The sequence below is a fragment of the Aspergillus terreus genome, genomic scaffold (genome assembly GCF_000149615.1).
Source record: "Aspergillus terreus NIH2624 scaffold_6 genomic scaffold, whole genome shotgun sequence".
Classification (NCBI taxonomy): Eukaryota; Fungi; Ascomycota; class Eurotiomycetes; order Eurotiales; family Aspergillaceae; genus Aspergillus; species Aspergillus terreus.
In genome coordinates this window covers 1,259,216-1,284,523 of record NT_165929.1, presented here as the reverse complement: position 1 = coordinate 1,284,523, position 25,308 = coordinate 1,259,216, and the positions used below count along the sequence as shown (strand labels likewise).

Genomic DNA, 25,308 nt, shown 5'->3' with positions numbered 1-25,308 from the left:
ATACCATCACACTCAGTTAAGTAAGCGAGTACCTGTAGAAGTTATCTGAAGAATTCCACCGAGAATGAGAATGAGAATGCAAGTGCCAATGCAGAGTGCTTGGCTTTCCACTGTGCGGGGAATTTCAGCATGCAGTCAGGATGATGATGGTATCTACACCTGCGCTGGATGTTTTGCAGCCAGTAACATGTCTTGGATTGTCATACATCGGTGGACTCTTTATAGTTCTTTAGTGGTGGTCAGAGCTCGGTTGTGACTAGTATCTATATCAACAGATGCTAATATTCTAATAGTCACTCCTCATGTAACCACTCGCATAGACAGATTCCATTGTATGTACACTAGATTGCTGACATTAAAGTTGTTTTCTATATAAAGTAAGCTATCTCGATAGTTATTAGTTAACTATCCTTCCCATCTTACCTTATTCCAACGCACACGCCACACCCGAGCGCAAACCTCGATATAAGCAACTTTTGCCAAAGCCACACCTCGTTATAAGCAACCGACCGGCTAATAATGTTAGCAAGTAAAGAAAACGCGACACAGTCGACTGCTCCAACCGGCACGGTTCGCGTCTCCCCCTTAATCTCCCACATATATCAACACCCCTGACTTTCTCTACTCTGTACACCATCCTCCATCCTTTATACTTCCGTTCCATACATCTACACCACGCACCAAATCCTTCTTCCTTAATTCGTCACTACCACCCTAACACAACAACCATCTCCACAATGCCTAAGCGTGCATCTTCTGACTCTGCCGGTCCAGCCAAAAAGGCCAAAACCGGCTCATCCACCAAGCGCAACCAGCGCTGGTCCAGCGTTTCCGCCTCGGCCAATGTCGCCGCCGTCTACAAGGAGCTCGTCGAAAAGGACCCAGCACACGCATACAGCTACATCTGTCTGTGTCGGTCGATCATCGACGACCACCAGGACGACGACGAGGAAGATGACGAGGAAGACGACGAAGATGAAGACAGCAATGAGCAAGACCGCCCCGCCGACGCGGGGAAAAAAGTCCGCTGCGACAACGGCAAGACCTGTCTGTGCCGCAAACCCGCGGACGAACACCCCGGCCACCGCTGGGTCATCTCCAAGGCCGGGTGGCAGAAGTACGTGGGCGCGCGCATCATGTGCAATCTGCGCGAGCCGGAGCTGTTCGACATGTACACGTTCAACGACCACGCCGGCTACGGGGTGCTCGAGGTCGTGCAGAACCTGCTCCTGGACTACGACGAGATGAAGCCCAGCTGGCGCGACCAGTGGGCCGTGTGCGAGGCCATGGTGCAATTGTGTATGGGGTCGTCGATGACTCCGATGACGATGTAGGTTGCATTTGCTTTACTACCTTCCGTCTTGGTGGTGGGTGTGGGTGCTGACCGTCTAGGATCGACGACGCCCAATGCGTCTACGACACACATAGCCTGATCTGCCGCATGTTCCTCAACATGCTGGTCACCCTGGACAACGCTAGCTTGCTCAAGCCCAACCCCAAGGTCCAGAGCCTGCCGGCCGTCATGGCGCAGTACATCCAGCTGTCGACCGGGTGGGAGAAAGACGGTTTCATGGGCGAAGACGACCACCTGGCGACCAGGTTTGCGGGATACGTTCGCGCCTACGCGGCCAAACATGGCATTCAGCTCCCCCTGACAGACAAGGAGCTGGCCAAGGCCGAGGAGGTCCAACTGCCGCCGCAGGTCAATGTTCGGGATCCATGGCTGTGGTCGGGCACTCTGCAGAAGTATTCTGGCAAACATGCAAAAAGCCATTCGCCACGCCAGAAGGGACGGATTGGGGGGGACTCTCTCGATCTCACTACCTGGAGCAGTGCTGAGCGGAAGGCACACAGTTTCGAGAAAAAGGACCCCTTGGGGAAGGAGATCATGGATGCCATCAAGAAGGGGGAGGTGTTGCAGGTGGGCTAGATGATCTCTGTTGGATTGTCGTTATTGTATGATTATATCTGTGGTTTCAAAATAGATTGATATTTTACTACATACTTCCCAGCTGGCAGCCTCAGGCATCAGCCGAGGTCGGAGCTATCGGAGCACGACGCGTCCAAACACGTCTCGGAGTAAACAAAACCGGATGCGCCCCGCGTCCGGAAGGAGCTTGGGCCACCCGCAGATTCCTCATCATGATGCTGCTGCTGATGGATATGCTCGCCAACAGCTCAGTTGCATTCCCTACATTCATCTACACCAGCGCTAGCTCAATAAATACTATATCATTACTTTCTGCAGCTCACTTCATACTTCAGATTACTCTCAAACAAGGTCAGTCGCCGTTCGGCTCAAAGCACGCCGGGACTCCCCGTTCAAGTTTGAAATTTGTCCCAACCCCACGAGTCCGTACAGTAAACATTTCCCATGGAAGATCCTTCATGAACAGAAAAGTAACGAGAAACCACCGTCATCCCATACCCGAAGCCAGATGAGGAGAAAAGGAATTATTTCAGAACAGATACAAGTCAAACAGTGGGAAAATCACAACACAAACGCCAATCGGCCGGGCATGACCGCGTCACAGAGCGAGCTTAAGACGACTCTTCGTCCTCATCGCCAGCGGCCTGATAGGAGTTAGCTTCCGTGATGGAATGCGCTAGGGACGGGAACTCACGTTGTAGCTGGCTTTCTCATCCTCGTATCGCTTCTTGTCGGCTGCAGCCTTCTCCTCGTACGGGCGACGGTCGTCTTCGGACAGGGCCTTCCACTTCTCTCCGAGCATCTTACCCACCTGGCCTGCAAAGCGATTAGCATCGACCGTATGACACCAGTCGAATGGGCCTTACCGAAGGTGATGCCGGGGTTCTCCTCGCGAACCTTGTCACGGTTCTCGTTGGCGAAGAACATGTAAGCAGAGAGACCACGCTTGGGCGCGTTGGGGTCTGCGAGTGGGGTCAGTCAAGAGACACGAGGATAGAGACAGACGACATACCCTTCTTTCTGCGGGTGGTGGGCTTAGTCTTGCGGGTGGTCTTTTCCTTAGGCATTTTGATGGTGGGTTCCTGCAGTAGTAGACTGGTTAGAGCACTGTGACCATGCGCGGTGATCGAGTAGAGGAAGAATGGGAATTTTGAAGAAAGGATGAGGGTCGCCTATGAGCAACGACCAGAAAAACAGGAATAGAACAAGAAGAAGAGGTGTGCGACAGTGCGCGCAGGGGGTGCAAGGTGGTAGGCAGAAAGCGTGTTGCGCGCGCCCGACGCAGAGTCGCGAGCGCAACACCGGCTGACACGGGCGCAAGCGCGCGCAGGAGCTCAACTGCCGGACAATTGACCTCCGGAAAAAGACCAAAAAACTGGAAACAAAAGCTGGCAATGCTGACCACAAGAAAAGGCCATTTTGTTTGGATCAAGTTATTGTTGGTCGAAGTATATAGTTGACCAGCGCAGGTGCGCGCGACGGTAAGATGGCGCGCTCATGATGAAAAATCCAAGGAAACAGAGGAGCGAGAAGACGATGGCAAAGGAAAGAAACAAAATTTAAAAAAAGGAAATAATTGTGTGGGTGGTGAAGAACCAATGCTCAAGAGGGGGATGTTTATGAGGGCACTCACCGAGGCGGATATGCAGTACTTTTTTGTATGGGGAAGAGAAGATTGTATGGGAGAGAGAGGTAGTAGGGAGAGAGTGAGGAGAGAAGAGTGAGAGAGAGTGGGAGAGGGGAGAGTAGTAGTAGTAGGAGAGAGAGGGAGACGGGAGAGGCGGGCCACCACCACCCTCACCACCACCTCTTTCCTCCTACCACCGACCACTCTTGCAAAGGGGGGAAGTGGGCAACACAGCAAGGGAATGAGCCGTATCGTACCATACCCGTCAGGTATCGTCATTGCTGTCCGCCCCTGCCATCACCCACCACCTACGGCCCAGGTCTTTTCTGAGCAACTTACCACTCAGAAGACCCTTTGAAGGGGGGAAAAGATGGTCGTGAAGAAGTGAATTTTTTATAGCATTATTGATGACTGTACGCGAGTTGATTCTCTTCCTTGAGAACATCCCATTTGTCTATTATGGACGCGAAAGCCTCGCAACGATTGCATGAGCAAAGTCCACAATACCAGTCTGTATCACTTGGTACCATACCAGTCCGATACTCTTGTCCATTGCGCGCCATGGACTGCGGACCAGGTGGGTAAATTACCTCACTGCACACATCGATACCAAGCTGATCCCGTACTGCTGCCACTGCCACTGGATGGTGGTACCTCCTTCAGTACCTAGTACCGCAGTCGTACGTGAGAGACCCATAAAAGGTACTTCATGCGAACGGCGCCGACTCCTTCAATTTGGAGCAGACATCTTGGAGGTATTGTGGATGGGCTGAGTTGGCGGGCCTGCAGCTCGCTCAGAGTCCTTTGATACATCATACCTCCAACCGAACGCCCCTATGTACTCCGTATGTCGTCCTGCAATTCACACTCGGCTATGGGATTTGATCATTCATAATATTGCCGAGCCGGTGACCTCCTAGTGACAGGAACTCTTCTTACGTTGTGATACACACTGGTTGGAACCTCTGCTCCGCGTGGATCTTCCTATTACTCCTTCAGCTGGGCTGTACACACGCGCGGAGTACGGACGACACAATGCGCACGCCTTTGGAATTGATACCGGGCAACAAAGGACATTTCCAATCAATTTATTTATTTATTAATTCTACACTTCGCAAATATTTCCTTTCCTATCCCTTTATTATTGAAGATCTGCTTACACACCCATTGATCATCAAGACAATAATCATGCTTCGTTTACTGCAGCAATGTGCACCAAAATTCCGCAGGCTTCGCGTTTGATGCGCGTCATAAAATAAATCCCCACAGAGAAAAGCCGACGACATAAACAAACAAGAAGAATAGAAACACCCTGGATCCTCCGGCTCTCGATAGAGTTTAGTCCCTACCTGATCAGCTGCTATCTCTCAGCCATGTCGATTACCAGAAGCCGAATATTGTTCTAGTGATACCTAGTACCTATGTACTGCTAATAAAAACTCCCAATCCGATCCCTGCTGGTAGATAAAGGTACCTACCCTACTGTGCTTCTCGCCCATGACTGAATACAATACCGTGTTTATCGCCGAAGGATTTGGCGTGCTCAGCGAGGTCTCTCTACTATGCGCACGGTCTATAGATATGCCGACATTCTCCCAGACACATTCTTGACTTCCCCGACGTCCATAAGAATTGTCACTGTTTCTCCCATCATATTTTAAACCAGGAGACCATCAGAATAATAAGTAATCACGCACTGCTAGGTATTCTCTTCGACTTATTATTGCTTTTCGGACTAGGTTCGGCTGGGAGACTATTGGAAACCACTTGCCGACGGGGTTGTATGCATCACAAACAGCGGCAGCCAAATCTTACCTAAATGCCACTGCATTCCAACGCAAACAACACCTACCACCGGCAAAATACTGGATCGGTATCAATAGGCAGGAAATTACCACTGTCGCCCTGGTATTGTAAGCCGCACCTACTCCGGCGAAGCGTTAATAATCCGACTGAGGGGGTCATGGAGTCCTCTGCACTGCTTGGGTCCAAGTGGAAACGCCGGCTTTCTCTGGGCTGATTCTTCCCTCCCTCTCGGGCTGCCCTCCACAGACGCGTTCATCCCATGCTCCTTCACCTTTTTGGTGTGGTGGATGGTGTAATGAATCCTTCTTTATGGTCATGATTGGCCTGTGTCAGGTCCTACCCACTCTGTCCATGTCTCGTCGTTTTCCGGCTTGCACATCCATCCATCCATTCTTACCACTATGATCATTACCACCCCCAATTCTTCTCCCATTCGATGATGATGTCACGTGGGCCACCCTCGGCTTCAAGATGGATCACTATCATTTTGATTACGTCTACTCCATAGGACGTCCCGAGTACTTTATATGTATTCTTGAGGTCTTTCTGATGGGGGAAAAAAAAAAAGAAAAGTTGTATTTCTCTCTTCTAAACTAACAACAAAAGGGTATACCGTTTAACGCCCTGTCCTTCGAACGAGACATCCTCCCGTAATCAACTTCCGAACGCGTCAATCATCCGACTCATCCAACACCAGAGATAGTAGATCCTCATCCTCGGCCCAATTCACGCCACTTCCTACAACGATGGCGCTGGCAACGCTTTTCATCGTATCCCATTTGGCCTTGCTCTTCTTGTAGTCAGTTCGCACTTGATCCAATTGGGCTCTGAGATCCGCGTCTTCAAGCTTTTCCCGCCATGATTCGTCATTCTTGGTGAGGCTCAAGAGCTCTTGAACTAGATCTTTGTTCTTCCGGTGTAACTGTAGATTTTCCACCTCCACGTCGGATAATTTCCGCAGAGTCGAGTTCTGCGCAGCGTTCAGGTTCTCATGGGCCAACGATAGGACGTCTCGCCGGTTGACCAGACCTAGAAGCGCTCTACCGATCATTAGCATGGTGGAACAGGCGTAGGCGAATGGATCGCCACGACTGGGTGGCAAAGGGGTACCTACTGTTCCACCGGAGTTGTCGCCTTCAGATGGACGGCTTTCAAGGTAGGTTCGGTCATCAAAACGGTCCTCATTGCCTTTTTCCTGGCCGTATACGTAGCCCTCGCCTCGAGAAGTTCTTGTTCGGCGACAGCCAGTTGTTCGGCAGCATCGTCGCCAGAAAGCCATTCCGTATCTGAAGCTGTTAATACCCCCGACCGTGATAACCCAACGAAAAAGGGAAATCGTAGTACATACCTTGCTGAAGAAGCGCCTTCTCCAACTCCTGTTCCTGGATCTGATGGTAGAGTTGAAGGATCAACGCCTCCTTATCGGAGAAGGTCACATTGTCGCGAGGGTCATCCGCAGCGAAATCCACCAGGGCAACCTCACCCGAGTCCAGGTGAGGTAGAGGACGAGCTTTTGCAGATGCCATCCAGAATGACCTCGTGGCAGGCCTGGAGAAGCATCGTGTGATGGCGGTGCTCCAATAGCAGCGCAAAGGCGGTGGAGTGTTTCGGGCTGGACCCAGGCGTATGTCATCGCCCAATTGGGCCTAGGCCGGGGGGAAGCTCTCTCTCAACTCCAACGACGAGGTAGTTATCTCTCTCTCTCTATCATCTCCCCTCCCACTCTTCCTCCCATCACTGTCTGAAGCCGCTGTTCGCACGGCTGGTGAGGAGGGGATGTCGTTGCATATTTACATCGCTCACTCCGGTGAGCATTTCCTGACCGATTCGGCGTCTTTCCCGTCGTATGTTATCGCTTTCCCATCACTCACCTCCACTCCCTGTGCCCGGACCATCATTCTCATATCACCCATCTCTTATCGCTACTTTGCGCCTCGTCTGAGAATGTAGCTAATCTCATCATGTCGCATCACTAGGTTGGACGCCATCCGGACATGGATCCACCGTAGTACCTCCATACCGCCATCCCGGCAGATCTTAATGACTGCCCGTGGGAAGAATGTCAAGATCCAGACTCTTGCCGCCGAGGTAACACAGCCTGGCTTCTGTCTCTTATATTCCCGCCAACGCGCAATCTGACATGGTATACTTGCATTAGAATGAAGTCTTTGTTTACGATCGGGTCTATGTCAGCGAGCAAGACAACCTCGAACTTCCGACACTCCCCCCACCACAACCGCTGGACTTCGAAAGTCCTCCAGACACCCTCGCCGATCAAAATGACCTACAAGCTTGGCGTAACCTGTACAATGCCCGCAAGACATGGGCCTCGAATCTCACGCATCGCTGCGAGTCGATCGATCAGAGCATCCGTGACCACAACGAGCGCACCGATATTGTCAACCGTGCCGCAGGCGTTGCCCTGGAGAACCTCAAGACTCACGTCGGAACCTTGGAACACCGGTTTCAGGAGGCACAGGCGTGGGCGAATGACCTGATGAAGGAGCAACAAGTCGCCCTCGATGGGTGGCGACGTGCGCTGGCGACCCTGGAAACTATTCCTGCTCGGAAGGACTTCTTCTTTCTCGGCCGTCCATCGACACCGAAAAAAGATAAAGATGGATCGATCGGAAGCCTACGCGACTATGTGGATGCGGAAGAAGTGCAGAAAGCCGGATCAGAGGCGGCTGCTGTTCACTCGCGCTTCGTACACCGACTGGAAGACGTCGAGAAATCTGTGAGCGATATTGCTACAGACACTCAGCGTTTAGTTGATGAAGCCGTCCCTTCTGGAGTTGATGGGGTGGAGAGCCTCCTCCAAGAGGTCGAAACCATTGCGAAAAAGATCCAGTCCGACTACGAACATGTGCAGTCGCTATCGAATAACCCAAAGACGTTGGCAAATGTCTCTCGGCTCGCTCTCAGTCATACCAAGGACCTCCTGCCGTCGTTGTTGGACATTAGCGCTGAGATCCAGGCTGGCCTGGAGGAAGCCGTCCGACGATATAATGCAGCTGTGAAGGCTGCATTTAGCCATATGCGTCAGATCTCCGCGTTAGAGTCACGTCTCGCCGATGTGCAGTCTCAAATCAACAATTTCAGCTTTCACAGTGAGGCTTTTGACACCCTCTACATCGTCTTCCATATGCCTTTGGTGTATGGATCCGTCCTTATCGAGAGCATTCGACGCCGCGAGTTCAGCGACAAGATGAAGACAGATTCGTTAACCCTCGCGGAAGAAATGTCTGTTTTCCAGGACGAAGAACAGCGCAGGAGGAAGAAATGGATGAAGAATATGGGTGAATTCATCTCGATCTCCGATACGACGACCCCGGGAATCGAAGTCAATCTGCGCGGCCAAGAGTACGAGTGGCCTGTGGTCAATCGGAAAGAGGCCGAGCTTTACATCGAGGAGTTGAAGACGAAGGGCGGAATGGCCACCATAGTCCAGGAACTCACACAGCTCTTCAAAGACTTGGACGCCCCTACACGACTGCAACGCCGCAGGGCGAAAGCCTTCAAACAAGGCAGTCTCTACGACCTAAGTCGAAGCTCGCTTCTCCTCCGTGGCGACGACATGGTTCGAAGCTTGAGAGACGAGAAGTCCAAATTAGAGGATCGACTGAAAGGCTCAGAAAGTCGAATCCGGAAACTCGAAGACTTGCTGCATCGGCAGAGCCATCTGAGCCGACCAAGCAGCGGGAATTTTTCACTCGACTTCCCTAGCTCGCCGGCATCGCCGCATCCTGACCAACCATCGAGACGTTCTTCGGTCTCCTCGAGAAGAATGTCCTCAAATCAGTCTCCCGAGGAGAAGGCGCTTGTTCAGCGTATCGTTCACCTTGAGGCTGAGTTGGTCGCAGAGAGAGAAACCGTACAGAAATTGCAGAAAGAGGCCCATGCTGAACGACAATCCAACACGGATAAGATCCAAGAAGCGCAATCGACCAAACAGGATTTGATTGGAAACCTTGAGGCTCGACAGCGCGAGTTTGACGACGAGAGAAGATACCTCGAAGGGGAAATGAAACGATTCAAGATTCGAGTCGAAGAGCTTGAGGAGGAACTCGATCGAGCTATTGATGCGCGGGATCACGAAAAGCAGGATGCCGACGAACGGATACACCAGCTCGAGATCGAGCTCCAAGACGCGCACGTACATACCGAGGAGCAGATCCGAAAGGCGAGTAACTTGGTTGAACAGATGCAGAGCCAGAAGGAAGAGGAACAGAACCTGCGTTTGCGCCTTGATGAGCTTCAGAAGAAGGAAACGGAAAGGAGGGTGAAAGACCAGGAGAGCTATCATGCATTGCAGGCTGCCTTTATGCATCTGTCACCCGGAGGCACTGTCCCTGCCGAGACACCCAGCATCATAAAGGCTCTGGAAGTTCTTGCCGAAGGCTTGTCGATCCACGCTAAAACGGCCGAAGACAATGCGGCTAAGGCCACTGCCGAGATACAGACTCTGGAAGAGCGTCTCAGCAATATCGAGACCGAAGCAGAGGAGTTGAGAAAGACCTTGGAAGACCGTGAATCTCAATTATCTTCAGCAAAGGAGCAGTTGTCGCAGGGAGAAGCCAAACTGGCTGTGATTACGGCCGAGTTGGAGGACGAACGCTCAACGTTGAGTAACTTGGAGTCCAAGTTCGCTGCGGGCGAGACTGGCTCTGATGCTCTCCGCGAGCGAGTCCTCGAGGAGGAAAAGAAGTGCGCTGCTCTAGCCGAGAAGCTGGCGGAGGTTGAATCTCAAGCTCGCCGGACCGAAGAAGAGGCCAGGGACTGGAAGAAGAAGCTTGAAGAAGTGAATGCATCCGAACAGCATACCGCAGCCCGTGTCGGTCAATATGGAGATCGGACACAGGAACTGTCGAGAAAGCTTTTTGGACAGGTAGAGAAATTGGAGCGCATGTTGGAGCAACTAGGTTTCACTATTATCCGTCAGGATGGCGAAATTGTCGTCCAGAGATCGTCCAAGGTCAACGCTCTCTCTGCCACCGGTGATAGTCTTAGCCAGTCTGGTGTGGTGTCTGTGAAACCTGATCCAGCTTTGCTCAATTGGATGGGTGCCGACAGCCCCGAGGAAGAAGACGCCCAGTTTATGGCCTTCATGGAATCACTGCGCCAATTCGATGTTGATATCTTTGGAGATGCCGTGGTGAAACGGGTGAAAGATATTGAACTTCTCGCGCGCAAATGGCAGAAGGAAGCTCGCGGGTACAGAGATAAATACCATCGGGTACAGGGTGAAGCGCACGACAAGATTGCATATCGATCTTTCAAAGAAGGCGATCTCGCATTGTTTCTTCCGACACGCAACCAAGCCATTCGGTCCTGGGCCGCGTTCAACGTCGGGGCGCCTCACTATTTCCTCCGCGAGCAAGATGCTCATAAGCTTCAGGCCCGGGATTGGCTGCTGGCTCGCATTACGAAAATCGAGGAACGTGTCGTCGACCTGTCCAAATCGATGAATAGCGCAAACCCTGACCGGCGATCGATTGGTGAGGCTAGCGATGTCACCTCCTTTGACGACGAAAATCCATTCGAGTTGTCTGACGGCCTACGCTGGTATCTCCTAGATGCCACTGAAGAGAAGCCCGGTGCTCCTGCCACACCGGGTCTAGGGAAGAGCACCGTCGCACCTGCACATGTTGATGCTCGCGGGAGCATTCGCCTGAAGCGCAGCACAGCTGGAGGGAACGTCGCCAAAACCCTCACCAAGAGCTTGGACAGCCGACGGAATAGCTCAACGTCCAAGAGAGGTCCCTCCACGTCATTACAACGCGCCAACGACTCGACCACCGATCTCGCTCGGCCCGCCGAGGCAGATGCTAATGCTAATGCTACTACTGCGGGCTCCCTCCCCCGGGAGACAGCCCCTGTTTTCGACGAGGTGCGCCGCGACCTACTCCAAGGCCCGTGATTCTGCGGACCTGGCCTCCCTTGCATTCGATTTGTGTCTGACGGACCATCCTAGGGCTTGGTAACCACACATGAGTCCTCATTCGGCGGGCAGCAACGACTGCGAGAAGAGGGGATCAAGTCACCCTCATCCTTGCGGGCTGAAGCTTCCGAAGCCGCATCGTCGCCGTCTGCCTCGATCACCAACCAACGGTCTACTACCAGATACCGTCCATGGGAGAAGCTGTGGTCAGTGGATTATCGCCTCGAAGGTGGAGGATGATCGTGGCATCTGGCTTGCATTTTGATGCCGCCGTTTTATTTCCAATCGAAGTTTTACGTCCCTGTGGACTCCGGCGGATGTTTGAGACATCCGATTTAGCATGTCATGAAATCTCAGTCATGTCCGAATGATAGATACCCAGCAAAGGAACATCCTTTGGCTATATCAGTCTTTTGTCTTCCGTTATCTTCCTGTTTGTTGTCCTTGAGCGTGCTATCTTGCATTGGTCTACGCAGCGTATGGAAAGGTGTTTATTGTCAGTCTGAGGCGCCAGATCGCTATGTTTACTGTAGTATAAAATAGTGGTTACGCTGGGCATTCTATTTGGTAGCCAAACTCAGTCCCAGTATCTACTCCGTATATGTTGGAATGGGGGATCCCATTTCAGTATGTAGAGAACTGTAGAACGCCTAATACAAGATCCACACTGGTCAGTAGCATGCTGCTTGGTCCCGTCTGACGGCCTCTTATCTACTATGGGTAAGATTGACATGATGAGACTCACTGCTTGTTAAATGCTAAGAGACTCGACATACACTCCCTCCCGCGCGCAGAACGTATATGTAATGTCCAACCTGGCCGCCGACTGTTCCCACGATACCGTCTCGATCCTCTGCCACACCGAAATCTGTTCCATGCTGGGTACCAATTGCCCGGCCTCTTCAATCTCGATGACCCGCTCCACGACCCTGGCCGCACAGAAGCTATCCCAAACCGCCTCCCGGATCGGCTGCCGTCGCAGAATGCCCAAGACCTGGCGCCGCACCACGGGATGCCGGCACTTGACCCCGATGATATAAAGCACGGGGACGATCCCGGTCTCCGGCGTGAACGTCGGCTTCAACGACCCCGCGTACCGCTCACGCGCGGCCGCGACGTCGGCCGCCCACGCCACGCATTGCTGGAACTGCGGCAGGAAGCCGTCATAGTCCAGTTCCCGGCCCGGTCCGCAGGTGCGGAGTAGCATGCATGCGAGCGTGTGCTGTAGACGCAGAAGGGAGACGAGCGGGTCAGGGCCGGACGCTGTGGTGGCCCAGGCGCTGTCTTGTTGCAGGATGTTGTCGAAGAGAGCGGACCACGTTTCCAGCTGGTCGAGGACGATATCCTTCCGTGACGGAGGCGACAACGATGTGGTTCGCTCCGTCGGGGACAGTTGCTGGTCCGTATGGCGCAGTCGCATTACCCGCGCGACGAGCGTCTGGAGCTGGTCGGCGGCGTGGTCGAGAGACCGGAAGGGACTGTCGGAGGGTCGAAGCGGAGACGGACATGTCTCCTGGATGTCGAGGGGAATCCAGTCGATCAGAAACGTCCCGGCCTGCATGTCGAGACGGCGGATCTGGCGGGTGACCTGGGAGATGGGTGGGTGAACGCCTGAGGGCGCGGAATGGTCGATGTTGCGGGAGAGCTCCACGCCTGCGCGCAGATGCTTCACTGCTTGTACGTAGTTGCCCGCGAGGTTATCAAAGCAGGTGAATAGATAGCAGACCAGAAGCGTGACGACTGTTGTTTCGGGACTGTCGCCAGCTTGCTGGTTCAGAAGAAGGTGAATGGCCTGGTTGTAGTGAAGCAAGGGAGCCGCGCTTGGAGGCCAGTCTGTCAAAGAGTGCGATTGATGCACATGGCCGCTAGAATGGCGATCGAAGTAGTTGCGGTGGATCAGGGCCAGCGCGATGGCGGCATGCCGGACTGATGGCACTGTTTGGGCGAAGAACATCAGCGTCTTACGCCATGACCCGCAGGGGTGATATTCAGTCAGATGCCTGACCGAAATGTACTGGAAAAAACACATTGCCTCGGTCTGGGGTGACTCCGTCGCTGGTAAGATCATCAAGGGCCCTAGGCTCTGCCACATGAGGCCATGGCGATGACCCGCATGGAGGTAACTGTCGCCGCTGAGGGCCATCTCACCATAGCCGTCACAGGTGCGACCTGTAGACTGGCATTTCAAACACGAGGGCCGGGATAGATCGCATTTAATCCGCCTTGTCCTGAGAGGTACACCAAGGTTGAGGGTCATTCGCTATGAGGGTATGAATCCAGACTCACTTGCAAGTCTTGCAGCCTAGTCTTGACTTTGGGGCGAAGCGGCGAGGCCTTCTTCTCCAAGCTTGACGGGCTGACTTGGTATTCTCGCTCTTGGACTCGTCCATGACTTTGATGTTGGCTCATCCTCCCATTATTTGTCATATGAAATAGCGGAGGATGATGAGGTCTATCTTCTGGAGTAGGAGTAGAGATAGAGATGACCTAAGGTTACTAAAGTACACAGACTAACCGTAGTAGGTGTACACTGTACATGTTGATTGGCTTGTTCGTACAGGTGGGCGCAGTGGGCCTTAATATTCAAGGCCCTGATTGGTTAGTTCGTACAGTTGGGGATAACTACCTATAGTAGGTACTCTGTGCTTTACCTAAAAATATCTAGTATCTATACATCTAGTAGGCCAGGTATTGGGAGTCGATCGAAAGAATGCAGCTGCCTCAGGAGATGGGCAAGTTGATTGGGCACTAATATATCCAGCTGGTATCATAAATAGTTGGTTGATGTCCCCATTGTTACTGCTAAGCACACCCTCAGTCAGGATCCTTCAGAAAGATAGCAATGAAACAACTTGCACTCATTCTGTTCATGAGCCTGGGATGCAAAGCCAACGGCTGGCATGACCCAGGCATGGTCTATGGTTTTGACAGTGTGAGTCTTGCCTTTCGCCAATAGCACATTCTCCCATCCAAAGCCTTCGAGCGTCTGACGAGCCATCTAGATTGAGCCGTCAGCCAACCTCACATGGACACCATGTTACGATGACTTTTCATGCTCGAGGCTTGAAGTGCCCTTGGACTATTCCAACAGAACTCTGGGCACGACGTCAATCGCCTTCATCAAGCTGGCTGGGAAGAATGCCACCGCCACGTCCCCAAGCATTGTACTCAACCCCGGTAAGATCAATGTCATCCAACATATATATATATGTATTATCTGAAAGCCATGTGACCGGGCTGAGACTTTGTCAGGCGGTCCGGGTGGTTCTGGTATCGAGCTCCTCTTCACATACCGGACTCTCGTAGGGCAAATGCTCGGAGAGCAGTACAACTTCATCTCCTTCGACCCTCGCGGGGTGAACAACAGTGGCCCCAGTCTCGACTGCTTCTCAGGGATTTCAGAGGCAAGATTGGCCTTCAGTCGACTGCACCGGACTGGAGCTACCAACGTCTCGTCAACATCGCTTGCCGAACAGTACTATTCAAGCTCGATCTACGGAGAGTGGTGCAACAATGCGGTCGACAACGAGTCGCCTCATGGTTATTATGTCACCACCCCAGCGGTAGCCCATGATCTGCTCACCTTCATCGAAGCCGAGGCCGAGGCGGCCGGTCAGCCACCATCAGACGCCAAATTGTGGTGTTATAGCATCAGTTACGGCACTGTCATCGGCAGCACTTTTGCATCCATGTTTCCTGACCGCGTCGGGCGAATGATACTGGATGGTGTTTTGAACGCAGAGCAGTATTACAACAATGACTGGAGCGAAACCGCGGATCAAATGGACGCCGCGATGGACCAATTCTCTAGCTTGTGCCATTCCGCAGGTCCTAAGAAATGTTCCTTCTGGGGACCCTCGCCCGCTAACATCACCGCCAGAATGGACGCCATTATCCATCAGCTTCAGCATCAGCCCGTCCCGGTCAGCGGAGTTAAAGGTCGAGACCTACCGACCATGGTCACCTATTCAGACCTGAAGGCTCTTTTCCTCGACGCTATCTACGCCCCACTGGTGAGATTCCCAGTCATGGACGACATCCTACACCAACTCGAGCGTGGGGACGTGTCTGCTCTTGCCGGCATGTTTGACAGTCTTAATGCTATATCCGATGCCCGTCTCGCCATTCAGTGCGCCGATTCGTATCGGAGCAACAACCTTACTACTCTTGAAGAGTTTAAGTCTTATGTCGAGTACATGATTTCTAGGAGCAAGTACATCGGTGATATCTACCCTATCTACCAAGACAATATCTTGTGTAGATCATTTCGACCGCAGTTACCTGATAGTATGGTTGTTCAAGGTACGCATCTCTCTTTCTCTCTCTCTCTCTTTCTGAGCAGATCTAACAACTCCTTTCTACGCAGGCCCAATCAGTGGACTAGACCGTCCTACGTCCTTCCCGATCCTGTTTACGAGTAACACCATCGACCCAATAACGCCCTTAACATCGTACGTTTCGTCCAATGGCCCCGCTGTCTGGTATCGGCTCATTGACTTGGCCTCTCTCACAGCGCACAGAAGATGTCTTCTCGGTTTGCCGGATCCGTCCTACTATTGCAAGAAGCCGTTGGGGTAAGTTGTTATCAATTCCCAATCACATAACCACCTCAACAAGAGTCTCGGCTTACTGGTGGGATGTTCCTCTGAATGCAGCATACAGTCGTCGACCAGGGGGCGTCAGACTGTTACTTTGGACATGTCCAGGCATACCTCCAAGGCAGAGTTCCACCGTCCGGGATCACTTGCCCGCAGCAGTACATACCTTTCATGGACAGCCAGGAGCAGGAAGTTGCTTAAATCTAGGAAGGAATCGGCCAGGGCCACCACTGCGTTGAATAGTTCTGGGCATTGCCAACATGGTGGTTCTATGCGTGGACTGACCTGTTTCTAAGTATATCAACTTGAAGCTTTCATAGAGATTCTGTCCCAATCTCCAATCACTGAATGATTGATCAGTGCGCCCTTTTCTTTCCAGTAATAACACCTCGGGTCATTTTCTTTCGAATCTTTATCAATTATCTTCTGAGAGCGGCTGCCAGGTGGCGTATCAACCTGGCGTTGGCCTAGGGACCGACCTGTAAACCCTCATGCTCTATAGGAATGGATTCACCATATAAGGAAACGCTAACCTGACATATACCCATGAGCCCGCGTAAAATACAAGACAACGCCCACCAAATGTCCATAACGCACTTCCTCCCAAACTGCCTAATCAAGCTCATCTGCAAAGCCTTCCATCCCACCCACTTCCTGCCAAAAGCGCCCAAAATCCACACCGGCATCCTCAAAAAGCTGCTTCGCTTGCACCATGGCAGACTGCTGGCGTTCCGGCGTGAACCCGCCCGGCCGGGTGCTCTCATATTGAATCAACTCCACCCACCGGAAAAACAGGTCCTCCTTCCCCATGGCCGCCAGTTTATCGCGGAAAGCCAGGATCTGGTCGCGTTGGGCGGTCCGCACGCGGCCCTCCGCCGAATCCTCGTCGCCAACGTACCAGATCAGCCAGCCATCGGCGTCGGTGTTGACGAGCACAGCCGTCCGGAAGGTGTCCAGAGGGATGCCGTCGTCCTTGCGGGCGTCGACCAGCGCATGTGCGTTGATCATAGCGTCGTAGTCAAGGTCCCAGTCCGCGTCGACGAGGAGATACCCGGTCTTCTTGATGCGGTCGGGGGTGACAGCGGCGACGATCTTATCCCGCGTTTCTTCGTCATCGCGGATCCAACGGTTGCGCACCAGGCCCTGGCTCAGGCTCGGCTGGCTGCGTCGCACGATGATCTCGGTGTCGCGGAAGCCGATCTTGCGGCGCCATTTGGTCGGGCCCTTGAAGAAGCGGATGGGCCATGGGAGGAACACGGTCACGAGGAAGTAGTCGAGCATGATGGTGCCGGTGCGGCGCAGGATGACTTTCGCCATCTCACTCCACGACATCAGCGATGCGTCCACCGTCATCGAGCTGGTCAGCCCGACCAGCGTCGCCAACAGGGCCGGGTAGACGTTTCGGACCATGTAGAGTCGCAGTGCGAGCAACACGGCGATGACGACGTTGATTGCCGCCGGTGCTACGTAGGTTTGTCGCTTGAGGTCGCGCGACGAGGTGTCCAGGTGGACGAGGTAGACTTCATTGGGGGAGAGAAGCTCCAGGAAGGGCTGCAGCGCAGACGGCGCGCCGGTAAACGGCGGGATCGGCCCAGCCTGAGAGCTGGGGGTCGACGCTCCGGAGGAAGAACCGGACGATGTGACGGGCGCTTTGCCCTTGCCGCCTCCACGTCTGGCGGACTTGGCCATGTTGCGTAGGGATGTGTCGCCTGTTGGTCTATTTCGAGGTCGTCTCACCGCATGGACAGTGTAGTGATTGTGTCAGGGGGGGGTCCGCGAGCCGGTCGAGTCTAATATATATATACTTCTTAATCGTCTGAACGTCGGCTCAAGAGTGTATCGCTTGGATCTGTCATGCGCAGATGGACACGATAACGGACGATCAATACGCCTGACCAGGTCACATGTCAGGGCATTCAAGACGGCAGTTGTGTTTGCAAGCAAGTGACGACGGTGTCGAGGAGCTGATTCGAGGGAAGATAGGGTGTGTACTGTCAGCTGAGGACGAGACTGAAGAGGAGCGAGAAGAACTGGAGGGGAAGAAAGAGAAGAGAAGAGAAGAGAGGGAGATGAGTGATGTGTTGTATGATGCTTTTTTTGGGCTTAATTCCGCATTCTTCCTCCGCGCCGCTAACCCGATCGGGGCGACGAACTCGGCCGCGTTGCGGACGATGGCAATTGCTGGTCCTCGCGACACTCCGCGACGGTGAATGCTGAAACAGAAGCGTTGCCCCCTTCTGTTGTTGCGAAAAGTGAATGGCGCCCGGAGAATCGCGTTGACCGAGGGCACTTTCCGCTTGTCACCATGTCGACCCCCGAGCGCAGGTCCGACCGAGCGACGCTCTCGCGTCGCAACCACCAGCAACCACAACAACAATCGCATCAACCCTCCCCCCACCACTCTCCCTTCCGTCGAGGTTACTACGATTCTCGCCCCGCCGATCGCTTCGACGCGTCCAAGATCCCCAGCCCATCACAGAACTATAGCGCGCGACGACGACGCACCTTTAGCCAGACAGGTACCCTCCGAGGGGCATTCGAGGCCGTGTCCCGCTATCCGACCATGGCGGAGTCCGATCACCTCGCATACAGCCTGGGTTCCCCCAGTCGAGGAGGGGGAAGACGACAGCAATCTTTTAACCCCGCGTCTCCGGAATCCAACCCGCCAAACGAGCTGATGGAGGCGTATCGACAGATCGACGACGCAGGTAGTCTCGTGGACCAGGATGAGCTGGATGACGACCTTCGCGCGACGCTAGGACTTAATGAGAGCCGTGGTCGGAGCTCATGGTCAGGGTCAGCGTTCAGGGATGACGCCGGCCTTTTCTACCCTTCTGATGCTGAGCTTCTAAACGACGTTACCGACGACTCGCTCCGCCGCAGACCAGTCGATCGCGTAAGGGATGAACTGCGCTTAAAGCGTGCCACTTCCAGTCGGTCCCCCGTGCTGAATAGGACTGGGACCACCCCCGCGTTGACGTCGGAGAATCTGCAACGTCGTGAGGAAGAGGAGCGAGAGGCATTGCAGAATGCGGTCGAGGTCGAGGAATACGACGACGATCAGAAACTCTCGTTGAATCTCCCGCGAAACTGGGGGACCAGAGGAACGCATCGTCGAGACTGGTTGAAATCTATGACGCGGCGCAATGAACCAGAGCCGGATACTTTCATCGATGGGGCGAAGCCCTCTCCCCCGGAACCCAAGTCCGGCCTTGAAGTACAAAAGAACTCTCCGGAACGTCTTACTTCCCGAACTCCAAACACCCTGGGCGAACGTCTGGCAAGCACCTACAACAGGTTCCCGTTGTCCGATGCCCGTAACAGATCGTTGTCGGAATCGAAGGAGAAGACAGGAGACGTCGGGCTTAATACCCCACCAGTCATGGTCTACAAGAGTTCTACATTTAACAAACGGAGCCCAACGAAAAGAGACTCCCATGACCTTCTCCGGAAGCTCTCCCGAACCGAGAGTCCCAGTCAAAATCCCAGTGAGCTGAGGACTCCCGAGCCACAGAAGATCCCGGGAACCCGAATCTATGATAAAACCCCTGTGGTGACGGGTGCCTGGATTGACACTCCCATGACCGAACGACCTACCGCTCGGCCCAGTTATTCTTCAAATCCGATTGCGGCGTCGCCAGCTAAAAGGAGCGTACAAGATACCTCTCGAGCGCGGAGCGAGGAACGTGTCGCAGAACCCCAACCGTCTGAGACCGAGACCCAAAGGGCCAATGAGATGGAGAAGAAACAACCCCAACAGGAAGAGGTGAGAGAAGCAGAGAAGGCGCTTCCGCCGTCTGCAGAAGGCCAAGCGCAAGGAAGCAGGACAAAGATCGAACAACAACCCGAACCAAAAAAGACAGAAACTCAATCTGAGAAGACCCGAAAGCCGCGAGAAAGGCCACCGTTGGCCAAACCGGATCATCCCAAAAGCGCTCTGGAGACCGTCATGGAAGACTTCAAAGCGGACAAGAACTCTTTGGACGTTGGCGATGACACGCTTGAATCACTCCAGGAGATCTTGAATGAACAGGTCACGGAGGTGAAGACCGAGGAAGAGGATAACGCCGCATATGAGAAGCGGATCTTGGAAAAGCTGGAGCGTGGAAAATCATCAAAGAAGGAAAAGCTGGAAGGTGGAAACTCACCACATCAGGACAGTGACGACTTCGACTCTATGAACCAGACTCTCAAGTCATTTGCCAAGAGCATGAAGGAGGTGAAGGCAGGGATTGAAGACCTGGGTGATCAAGTAAAGTCCATGCCCTCGCCGGACGCCAAAAGTTCGAAATTCGACAAGACGTGTGACAATTGCGAGACGTGTCGAGCTCACAATGGCGGTGGCATCTATACGATTGTCCCCATCCCAAAGCTATGGACGCGAAACAGGGTCTCCGGTAGGATTCGTCCCACTCGTCTAGGCTGGTGCGCCATTGTTCTATTTATCTGGTTCTGGTCCGAATCGACAATGTGTGACTTCTATTGTCACCCGTTGATCGCCGATGTCTGCGAAGGCAATTGCCTCCTTCCAGATGCTCCTCGATTTCCCTTTGTCATCCCAACGATGCTGTGGCGCTGGTCGCATCTCCAAGGGGTCTTGACGCCCGTCTGGGCTATTTCCATGGCATTCTTCCGACTCATCGCACAGCTTCTTGGTTTTTGGGACGGTTACGTCGATGAATCCCCCCGAGCTCTGAACCTTTCGGGCGAGATATGGGTCCACGGCAATCGACTGAGCGGCGTTCCTGGGGTTGCGCCTACGCCCCAAGGGTCATCCTACCGTGCGGCCAGCACTTGGCCGGAACAGGAAGTGAAATATCGCGAAGCTGTTCCAGCGCTGGACCTGGAGAAGCAGGATGAGGACTCCATGGACGATGATGAGTTTATCTAGGCAGGACTCGATTTTGTCTTTTCTTCAATATTCGACGCACTCTATCGTTTCTTTCTTTTCAGCATTGCACTGGAGTTCAGGACTGTCTTGTCTGGCGTGGGCTGTGCCAGCGCTCAATTGGTGTTTACGGGACGGTTCTAGGATGAGGATTAGCGGATACTACATCGATTTCATATCACAATTCACAATGGATATACCTGCAGTCAGGTTTGCCTTGGTGAAGCCACAGATCATCTTATCTAATCTTATCGATCGGCAATTGAACAAAGGTTGAAGGTTCGTACATAGAGTGTTGGAATACTACTAGGTACCTAGTATGATTCTATGGTAGCATGTACCTTAAATATAGTGTGTAGCTATGCCATGTAGTAGTGGGTATGAGAAAACAGAGTCTAACAGATGTACAGTATAGAAAGATATATAACCTAACAAGGCAAGCCCAACAACGCTCATTGCAGGATATCTCATCGTCGTCGCTGTAATAACAAAATCAAAGCTTGGCTTTTGCAAATTGCTGCTGAAGATGCAACTCCCCCTCGAGTCTCCATTGCGCGCTCTCGCGCAACCGGCGATCCACCTCCTCATCCGTCAACGAAACCGCCTCATCCAAGGGAACGTCCCGGGTCGACCGCAGCTTGAAGCCAAGATACGTCAGAGCCCCCGACGCCGTGACCTGCCCCGCAACCGCCTCACGACAGAAGCGCGCCCAGCCGTCCCAAAACCGACGACCAGCCGGGGTCCCGATCATGATCAGCCCAAAACAATGCGGCATGCCCTCGAACTGCTCCACGACGACAGGCACGCCGGCCTGGTGCATCTTGCGCGCCAGCACGAGCCCCTCATCCGCGAGGCCCTCCTCGCCGACCGTCATGAACACCGGCGGGGCGTCCTTCCAGATCTCCCTGCGGCCGGCGAGCGGCGACACGAGCGGGTGGATGCAGGCGGAGGCGTGGGCGTAGAAGTCGACGCGGGGCGGGTCGCGCGGCCAGACCGCGTCGTCCGGGAGGTTGGGCGCGCGGAACTTCGCGCCGGACTCGTACCGCTGCGTCGGCGGGGCGAGGTAGTCGTACACGGCGTTGTCGACGACCGAGGGCATCGACCGAGTGATGTCGCACCAGGGCGAGCTGGTGGCCACGCCGGCGGGGAGCGCGATGGGGACGTCGCGGCCGTGGAAGCGGACGGTGGGTGCGATGCGCTGGAGGGTTAGCAGCGTCTGCAGGAGGACGAGGCTGAGGTTGCCGCCGGCTGAGTCGCCGGCCAGCACGATCTTGTTTGCGGGCACGGCGGCGTGGAGGGCGCCGGCCGGCGGGGCGAGCAGAGACAGGTAGGCGACGAGGGCGTCAACCAGCGCGGCGGGGAAAGGGTGCTGTGGCGCGAGTCGGTAGCGCACGGAGAGTACGGGCATGCCGGTGCGTTTGGACAGGTGGGCGACCTGTTGGCGGTGGGTGCAGGGGTCCATCAGACTGCGGGGCGTTAGATGCGTTCGTATATGAAGAGAAGAGGGGAGGGGAGGTAGCAGTACAAGTATGCGCCGCCGTGGAAGTAGAGAATGACAGCATCCGAGGGAGTCTCTTTTCGCAACCGGGCGTACTTCTCTTCCTCGGAGACGTCAGGCTGCGGCGCGTTCTTGCCCACGCCGTTACGGTGGCCTGTCCATTCGGCCTCGACGGGGCCGACGCCGGGGATATTGTACGTCTCGTCGCCGACTTTGAGGTCCTCGATGGCCTTGATGACGGCCTCCTGGACGTCGTCCTCGGGCTGAGGGAGCGTCACCTTGGACACCCACATGGGCCCCTTGATGCCGGGGTCGCGCATGCTGCCCTTTTGCTGCTTCGACACGGGCAGGGTCATGGTGATGAACGAGCGGATGATGGCCACGGTCAGTTCGGTGCGCAGGTCCTGCTTCCCCGAAACGGGCGATAGATGCATGCCGTGCAACAGGGCGGTCTTAAGAATGAGCGGCACTCGGGCGAGCATCGCCTTCAGCATGGCGACGGGGCTGCCGAGCCCGGACATGGCTGGAGCAGGACGTGGATGTCGATGTTAGAGGCTGTATGGAGGGTGCGGAGAGTGTTTATGAGTATCAGTTATGCAGTCACAAGTTGCGAGATGATCTCCGCAAGCCTCGGCAGAAATGTGGATCTGCCGTGGGTCGAGCACCGCAACGGCGGGATCCGTATGTACTTTTCATAGATGCTACTGTATATTCTGTCAAGGTGAAGATCATGCTATGTACAATCGGGCAATGAGAACTATCCTTTACGTAGTGCAATCAACCACTTTTATCTACGGACTCGACGTGACCGGATGCACCGTCCGAACCCTTCGCAGCTTCAGTCTCCTTCGCTCCAGATTTGGGCGAATGAAGAATCTTCTCATAGACCGGCTGCTCCTCCTCCTTCAGTCCAAACCCAGAAGGGTCTCTCCGGATCAGAAAGTGCTGCACCTTGGCCTCCGACGACGCCATCTGCTTGACGGTGTTTTCACGCCGTCCAGTCAAAAAGCGAGCCGACTGCTCGTTGATCTCCCGCAGTCGGTCTTCGTAGCCGGTGGTGAGCTGGCCAATCCACGACGCCTGGACCGCGCCGCCCATGAGCATGAGGAGAATGACAAACGTCGTAAAGGTGCGGTTGTCCACCATGTGTTGCTGCTTGCCCTGATGCCGATTACGCCATCGTTCCCAGTCTTCCCAGGTGGCATTCGTATGGATCGGGCCGTAGTCGCTCGAGCCGCTTCGCGCCCAGGACGGCGTCGGATGTGCAGGAGCGTGGTGGCTCCATCCTGCGCCGGAGAGATCGTACGCCGCTCGCTTCGTCGGATCGGAGAGGATCTCATGCGCGGCGACTATAACGTGGTACCGCTGGAGTCGCACCTCGGGCGAGAGGTCTCTGCACAGCGGGTGGTCGTTGCACGGTCGGTCTGGGTGGTAGATTTTCACGAGTTCGTAGAACCGCGTCTTCGAGTACGGTGCCCCACGATCTTGTTTGAACACGTCGTACGGTGTGAAGGATGAAGACGATGGCCAGGAAAGGTCGTTCCCGGGGAACCCCTGGGCTGTAGCATAGTGTCTGTAGATGTGGGCGTGCGACAGTGGCGATGGATATACGGATGCATTCAGCAGCTGCAGTCCACCACAGCAGAGGATTTTGGAGTTCTTGAGCATGGCCGCATGGCTTTAGTGGAGGATGCTGGGCTACCCTCCACGTCGGTGAGTGTAAATCATGCAAATGTTGTTGTCGTTGTGTATGCTGAAGGAGTGGTGGGGAGAGGAGGAGGAGCGGAGCGGCGGTCATTCCGAACTTCGGATGTCGTCACGTGCCCCGCATAGCTTTTGAGCTCTCCGTCGACCTCAAGTTCTGCCCTTCAATCAACTTCTACCCTCGCACCATGCCCCAATCCCCAGATAGATCCCGCGACCGACGGCGACCCCGGTCTCCGTCTGGCTCCCCAGACGCCGAACACAGCCGACGGCGCCGCCATCGCGACGAGCATCGCAGCTCTCGACGCGACAGCTCCCGGAGACGCTCATCTCGCAGTCCGTCCAGTCGGAAGAGCCACCGACGGGACTACGAAGACCGACCCCGGGAGCGCAGAGAGCGTACGGATGCGTCTGACGACGAGCGGAGACGACGCAGGCACCGGTCTCCAGACGAACGTCGACAACGGCGGCACCGCGACCGCGATTCCTACGACGATGACAAGGAGCGCTCCAGCCGCAGACACCGGACCAAGTCCCGCTCGCGATCCCCGCGCAGAAGACGCTCTCGGAGTCCGTCGTCGCGCGAGCTCGCCCGCTCCCGCGGCCCTCTTCCCTCCCAGCAGGATGCGTACACGTCGTCCGAAGTAGCGCGCCAGGGCGACGAGACCGCGCCGCCACCGGAAAAAGAGAAACCGAACTTCGGGAACACGGGCCGCCTCGCAGCGGAGAGCAACACGGTCACCGTCAATGGAGGGTCGGTCGTGCTCAAGTACCACGAGCCGCCGGAGGCGCGCAAGCCGCCGGCCAAAGAACCGTGGCGTCTGTACGTGTTCAAGGGCCAGGATCTTCTCGAGGTGGTGGAAATCTACGAGCGCAGCTGCTGGCTTATCGGGCGCGAGCGACTGGTCGTGGACTTTCCCCTAGACCACCCCAGCTGCTCGAAGCAGCACGCGGCGCTGCAATTCCGCTACGTCGAAAAGAGGAACGAGTTTGGCGACCGCATCGGACGCGTCAAGCCCTACCTGATCGACCTCGAAAGCGCGAACGGCTCGAGCGTCAACGGCGACAAAATTCCCGGCGGTCGATACGTGGAACTCCGCGACAAGGACGTTCTCCAGTTTGGACTAAGCTCCCGCGAATACGTGCTTATGCTACCAAAACCCGAGTAGGAAGGGCAATTTGGAAACGCATGATATTCGATACGATAACCAGCCAATAAATAATGTACATTATACGAGGGCCCCCAAATGCTGTCAATCAGACAAATTTACAACTCCGTGCAACATGATTCAGATCGTGACCGTGACCGTCCACAC

At 54.5% G+C, this 25,308-nt stretch overlaps 11 protein-coding genes across 11 annotated transcripts; 5 read left to right on the top strand and 6 right to left on the bottom strand.

The window, feature by feature from the left end:
• Positions 1 to 737: 737 nt before the first annotated feature.
• ATEG_04696 (uncharacterized protein) lies at positions 738 to 1,930 on the top strand (the record flags this gene model as incomplete). Its single annotated transcript, XM_001213874.1, has 2 exons — positions 738 to 1,330; positions 1,393 to 1,930. 2 exons carry the CDS (start codon positions 738 to 740, stop codon positions 1,928 to 1,930), a joined length of 1,131 nt encoding a protein of 376 aa, XP_001213874.1.
• Positions 1,931 to 2,541: 611 nt separating this feature from the next.
• On the bottom strand, positions 2,542 to 2,997 carry nhp6 (high-mobility group nucleosome-binding protein; the record flags this gene model as incomplete). The annotated part of the gene is made up of 4 exons (XM_001213873.1): positions 2,542 to 2,574; positions 2,625 to 2,746; positions 2,797 to 2,892; positions 2,943 to 2,997. The coding sequence occupies 4 exons, from the start codon at positions 2,995 to 2,997 to the stop codon at positions 2,542 to 2,544; spliced, it is 306 nt and encodes a 101-aa protein (XP_001213873.1).
• Positions 2,998 to 6,033: 3,036 nt separating this feature from the next.
• ATEG_04694 (centromere protein H) lies at positions 6,034 to 6,889 on the bottom strand (the record flags this gene model as incomplete). The annotated part of the gene is made up of 3 exons (XM_001213872.1): positions 6,034 to 6,403; positions 6,478 to 6,649; positions 6,712 to 6,889. 3 exons carry the CDS (start codon positions 6,887 to 6,889, stop codon positions 6,034 to 6,036), a joined length of 720 nt encoding a protein of 239 aa, XP_001213872.1.
• A 514-nt stretch (positions 6,890 to 7,403) lies between these two features.
• On the top strand, positions 7,404 to 11,544 carry atg11 (autophagy protein ATG11; the record flags this gene model as incomplete). The annotated part of the gene is made up of 3 exons (XM_001213871.1): positions 7,404 to 7,451; positions 7,522 to 11,253; positions 11,338 to 11,544. 3 exons carry the CDS (start codon positions 7,404 to 7,406, stop codon positions 11,542 to 11,544), a joined length of 3,987 nt encoding a protein of 1,328 aa, XP_001213871.1.
• A 511-nt stretch (positions 11,545 to 12,055) lies between these two features.
• On the bottom strand, positions 12,056 to 13,842 carry ATEG_04692 (Zn(II)2Cys6 transcription factor domain-containing protein; the record flags this gene model as incomplete). Its single annotated transcript, XM_001213870.1, has 2 exons — positions 12,056 to 13,564; positions 13,834 to 13,842. 2 exons carry the CDS (start codon positions 13,840 to 13,842, stop codon positions 12,056 to 12,058), a joined length of 1,518 nt encoding a protein of 505 aa, XP_001213870.1.
• Positions 13,843 to 14,146: 304 nt separating this feature from the next.
• Positions 14,147 to 16,254, top strand: ATEG_04691 (uncharacterized protein; the record flags this gene model as incomplete). Its single annotated transcript, XM_001213869.1, has 5 exons — positions 14,147 to 14,236; positions 14,529 to 15,606; positions 15,671 to 15,878; positions 16,011 to 16,060; positions 16,223 to 16,254. 5 exons carry the CDS (start codon positions 14,147 to 14,149, stop codon positions 16,252 to 16,254), a joined length of 1,458 nt encoding a protein of 485 aa, XP_001213869.1.
• A 260-nt stretch (positions 16,255 to 16,514) lies between these two features.
• ATEG_04690 (uncharacterized protein) lies at positions 16,515 to 17,591 on the bottom strand (the record flags this gene model as incomplete). Its single annotated transcript, XM_001213868.1, has 1 exon — positions 16,515 to 17,591. The coding sequence occupies one exon, from the start codon at positions 17,589 to 17,591 to the stop codon at positions 16,515 to 16,517; it is 1,077 nt and encodes a 358-aa protein (XP_001213868.1).
• A 616-nt stretch (positions 17,592 to 18,207) lies between these two features.
• On the top strand, positions 18,208 to 20,793 carry ATEG_04689 (uncharacterized protein; the record flags this gene model as incomplete). The annotated part of the gene is made up of 1 exon (XM_001213867.1): positions 18,208 to 20,793. One exon carries the CDS (start codon positions 18,208 to 18,210, stop codon positions 20,791 to 20,793), a length of 2,586 nt encoding a protein of 861 aa, XP_001213867.1.
• A 490-nt stretch (positions 20,794 to 21,283) lies between these two features.
• On the bottom strand, positions 21,284 to 22,809 carry ATEG_04688 (alpha/beta hydrolase; the record flags this gene model as incomplete). Its single annotated transcript, XM_001213866.1, has 2 exons — positions 21,284 to 22,256; positions 22,316 to 22,809. 2 exons carry the CDS (start codon positions 22,807 to 22,809, stop codon positions 21,284 to 21,286), a joined length of 1,467 nt encoding a protein of 488 aa, XP_001213866.1.
• Positions 22,810 to 23,065: 256 nt separating this feature from the next.
• On the bottom strand, positions 23,066 to 23,856 carry ATEG_04687 (uncharacterized protein; the record flags this gene model as incomplete). Its single annotated transcript, XM_001213865.1, has 2 exons — positions 23,066 to 23,772; positions 23,841 to 23,856. 2 exons carry the CDS (start codon positions 23,854 to 23,856, stop codon positions 23,066 to 23,068), a joined length of 723 nt encoding a protein of 240 aa, XP_001213865.1.
• A 324-nt stretch (positions 23,857 to 24,180) lies between these two features.
• Positions 24,181 to 25,161, top strand: ATEG_04686 (putative FHA domain protein SNIP1; the record flags this gene model as incomplete). The annotated part of the gene is made up of 1 exon (XM_001213864.1): positions 24,181 to 25,161. The coding sequence occupies one exon, from the start codon at positions 24,181 to 24,183 to the stop codon at positions 25,159 to 25,161; it is 981 nt and encodes a 326-aa protein (XP_001213864.1).
• Between the last annotated feature and the right edge of the window lie 147 nt (positions 25,162 to 25,308).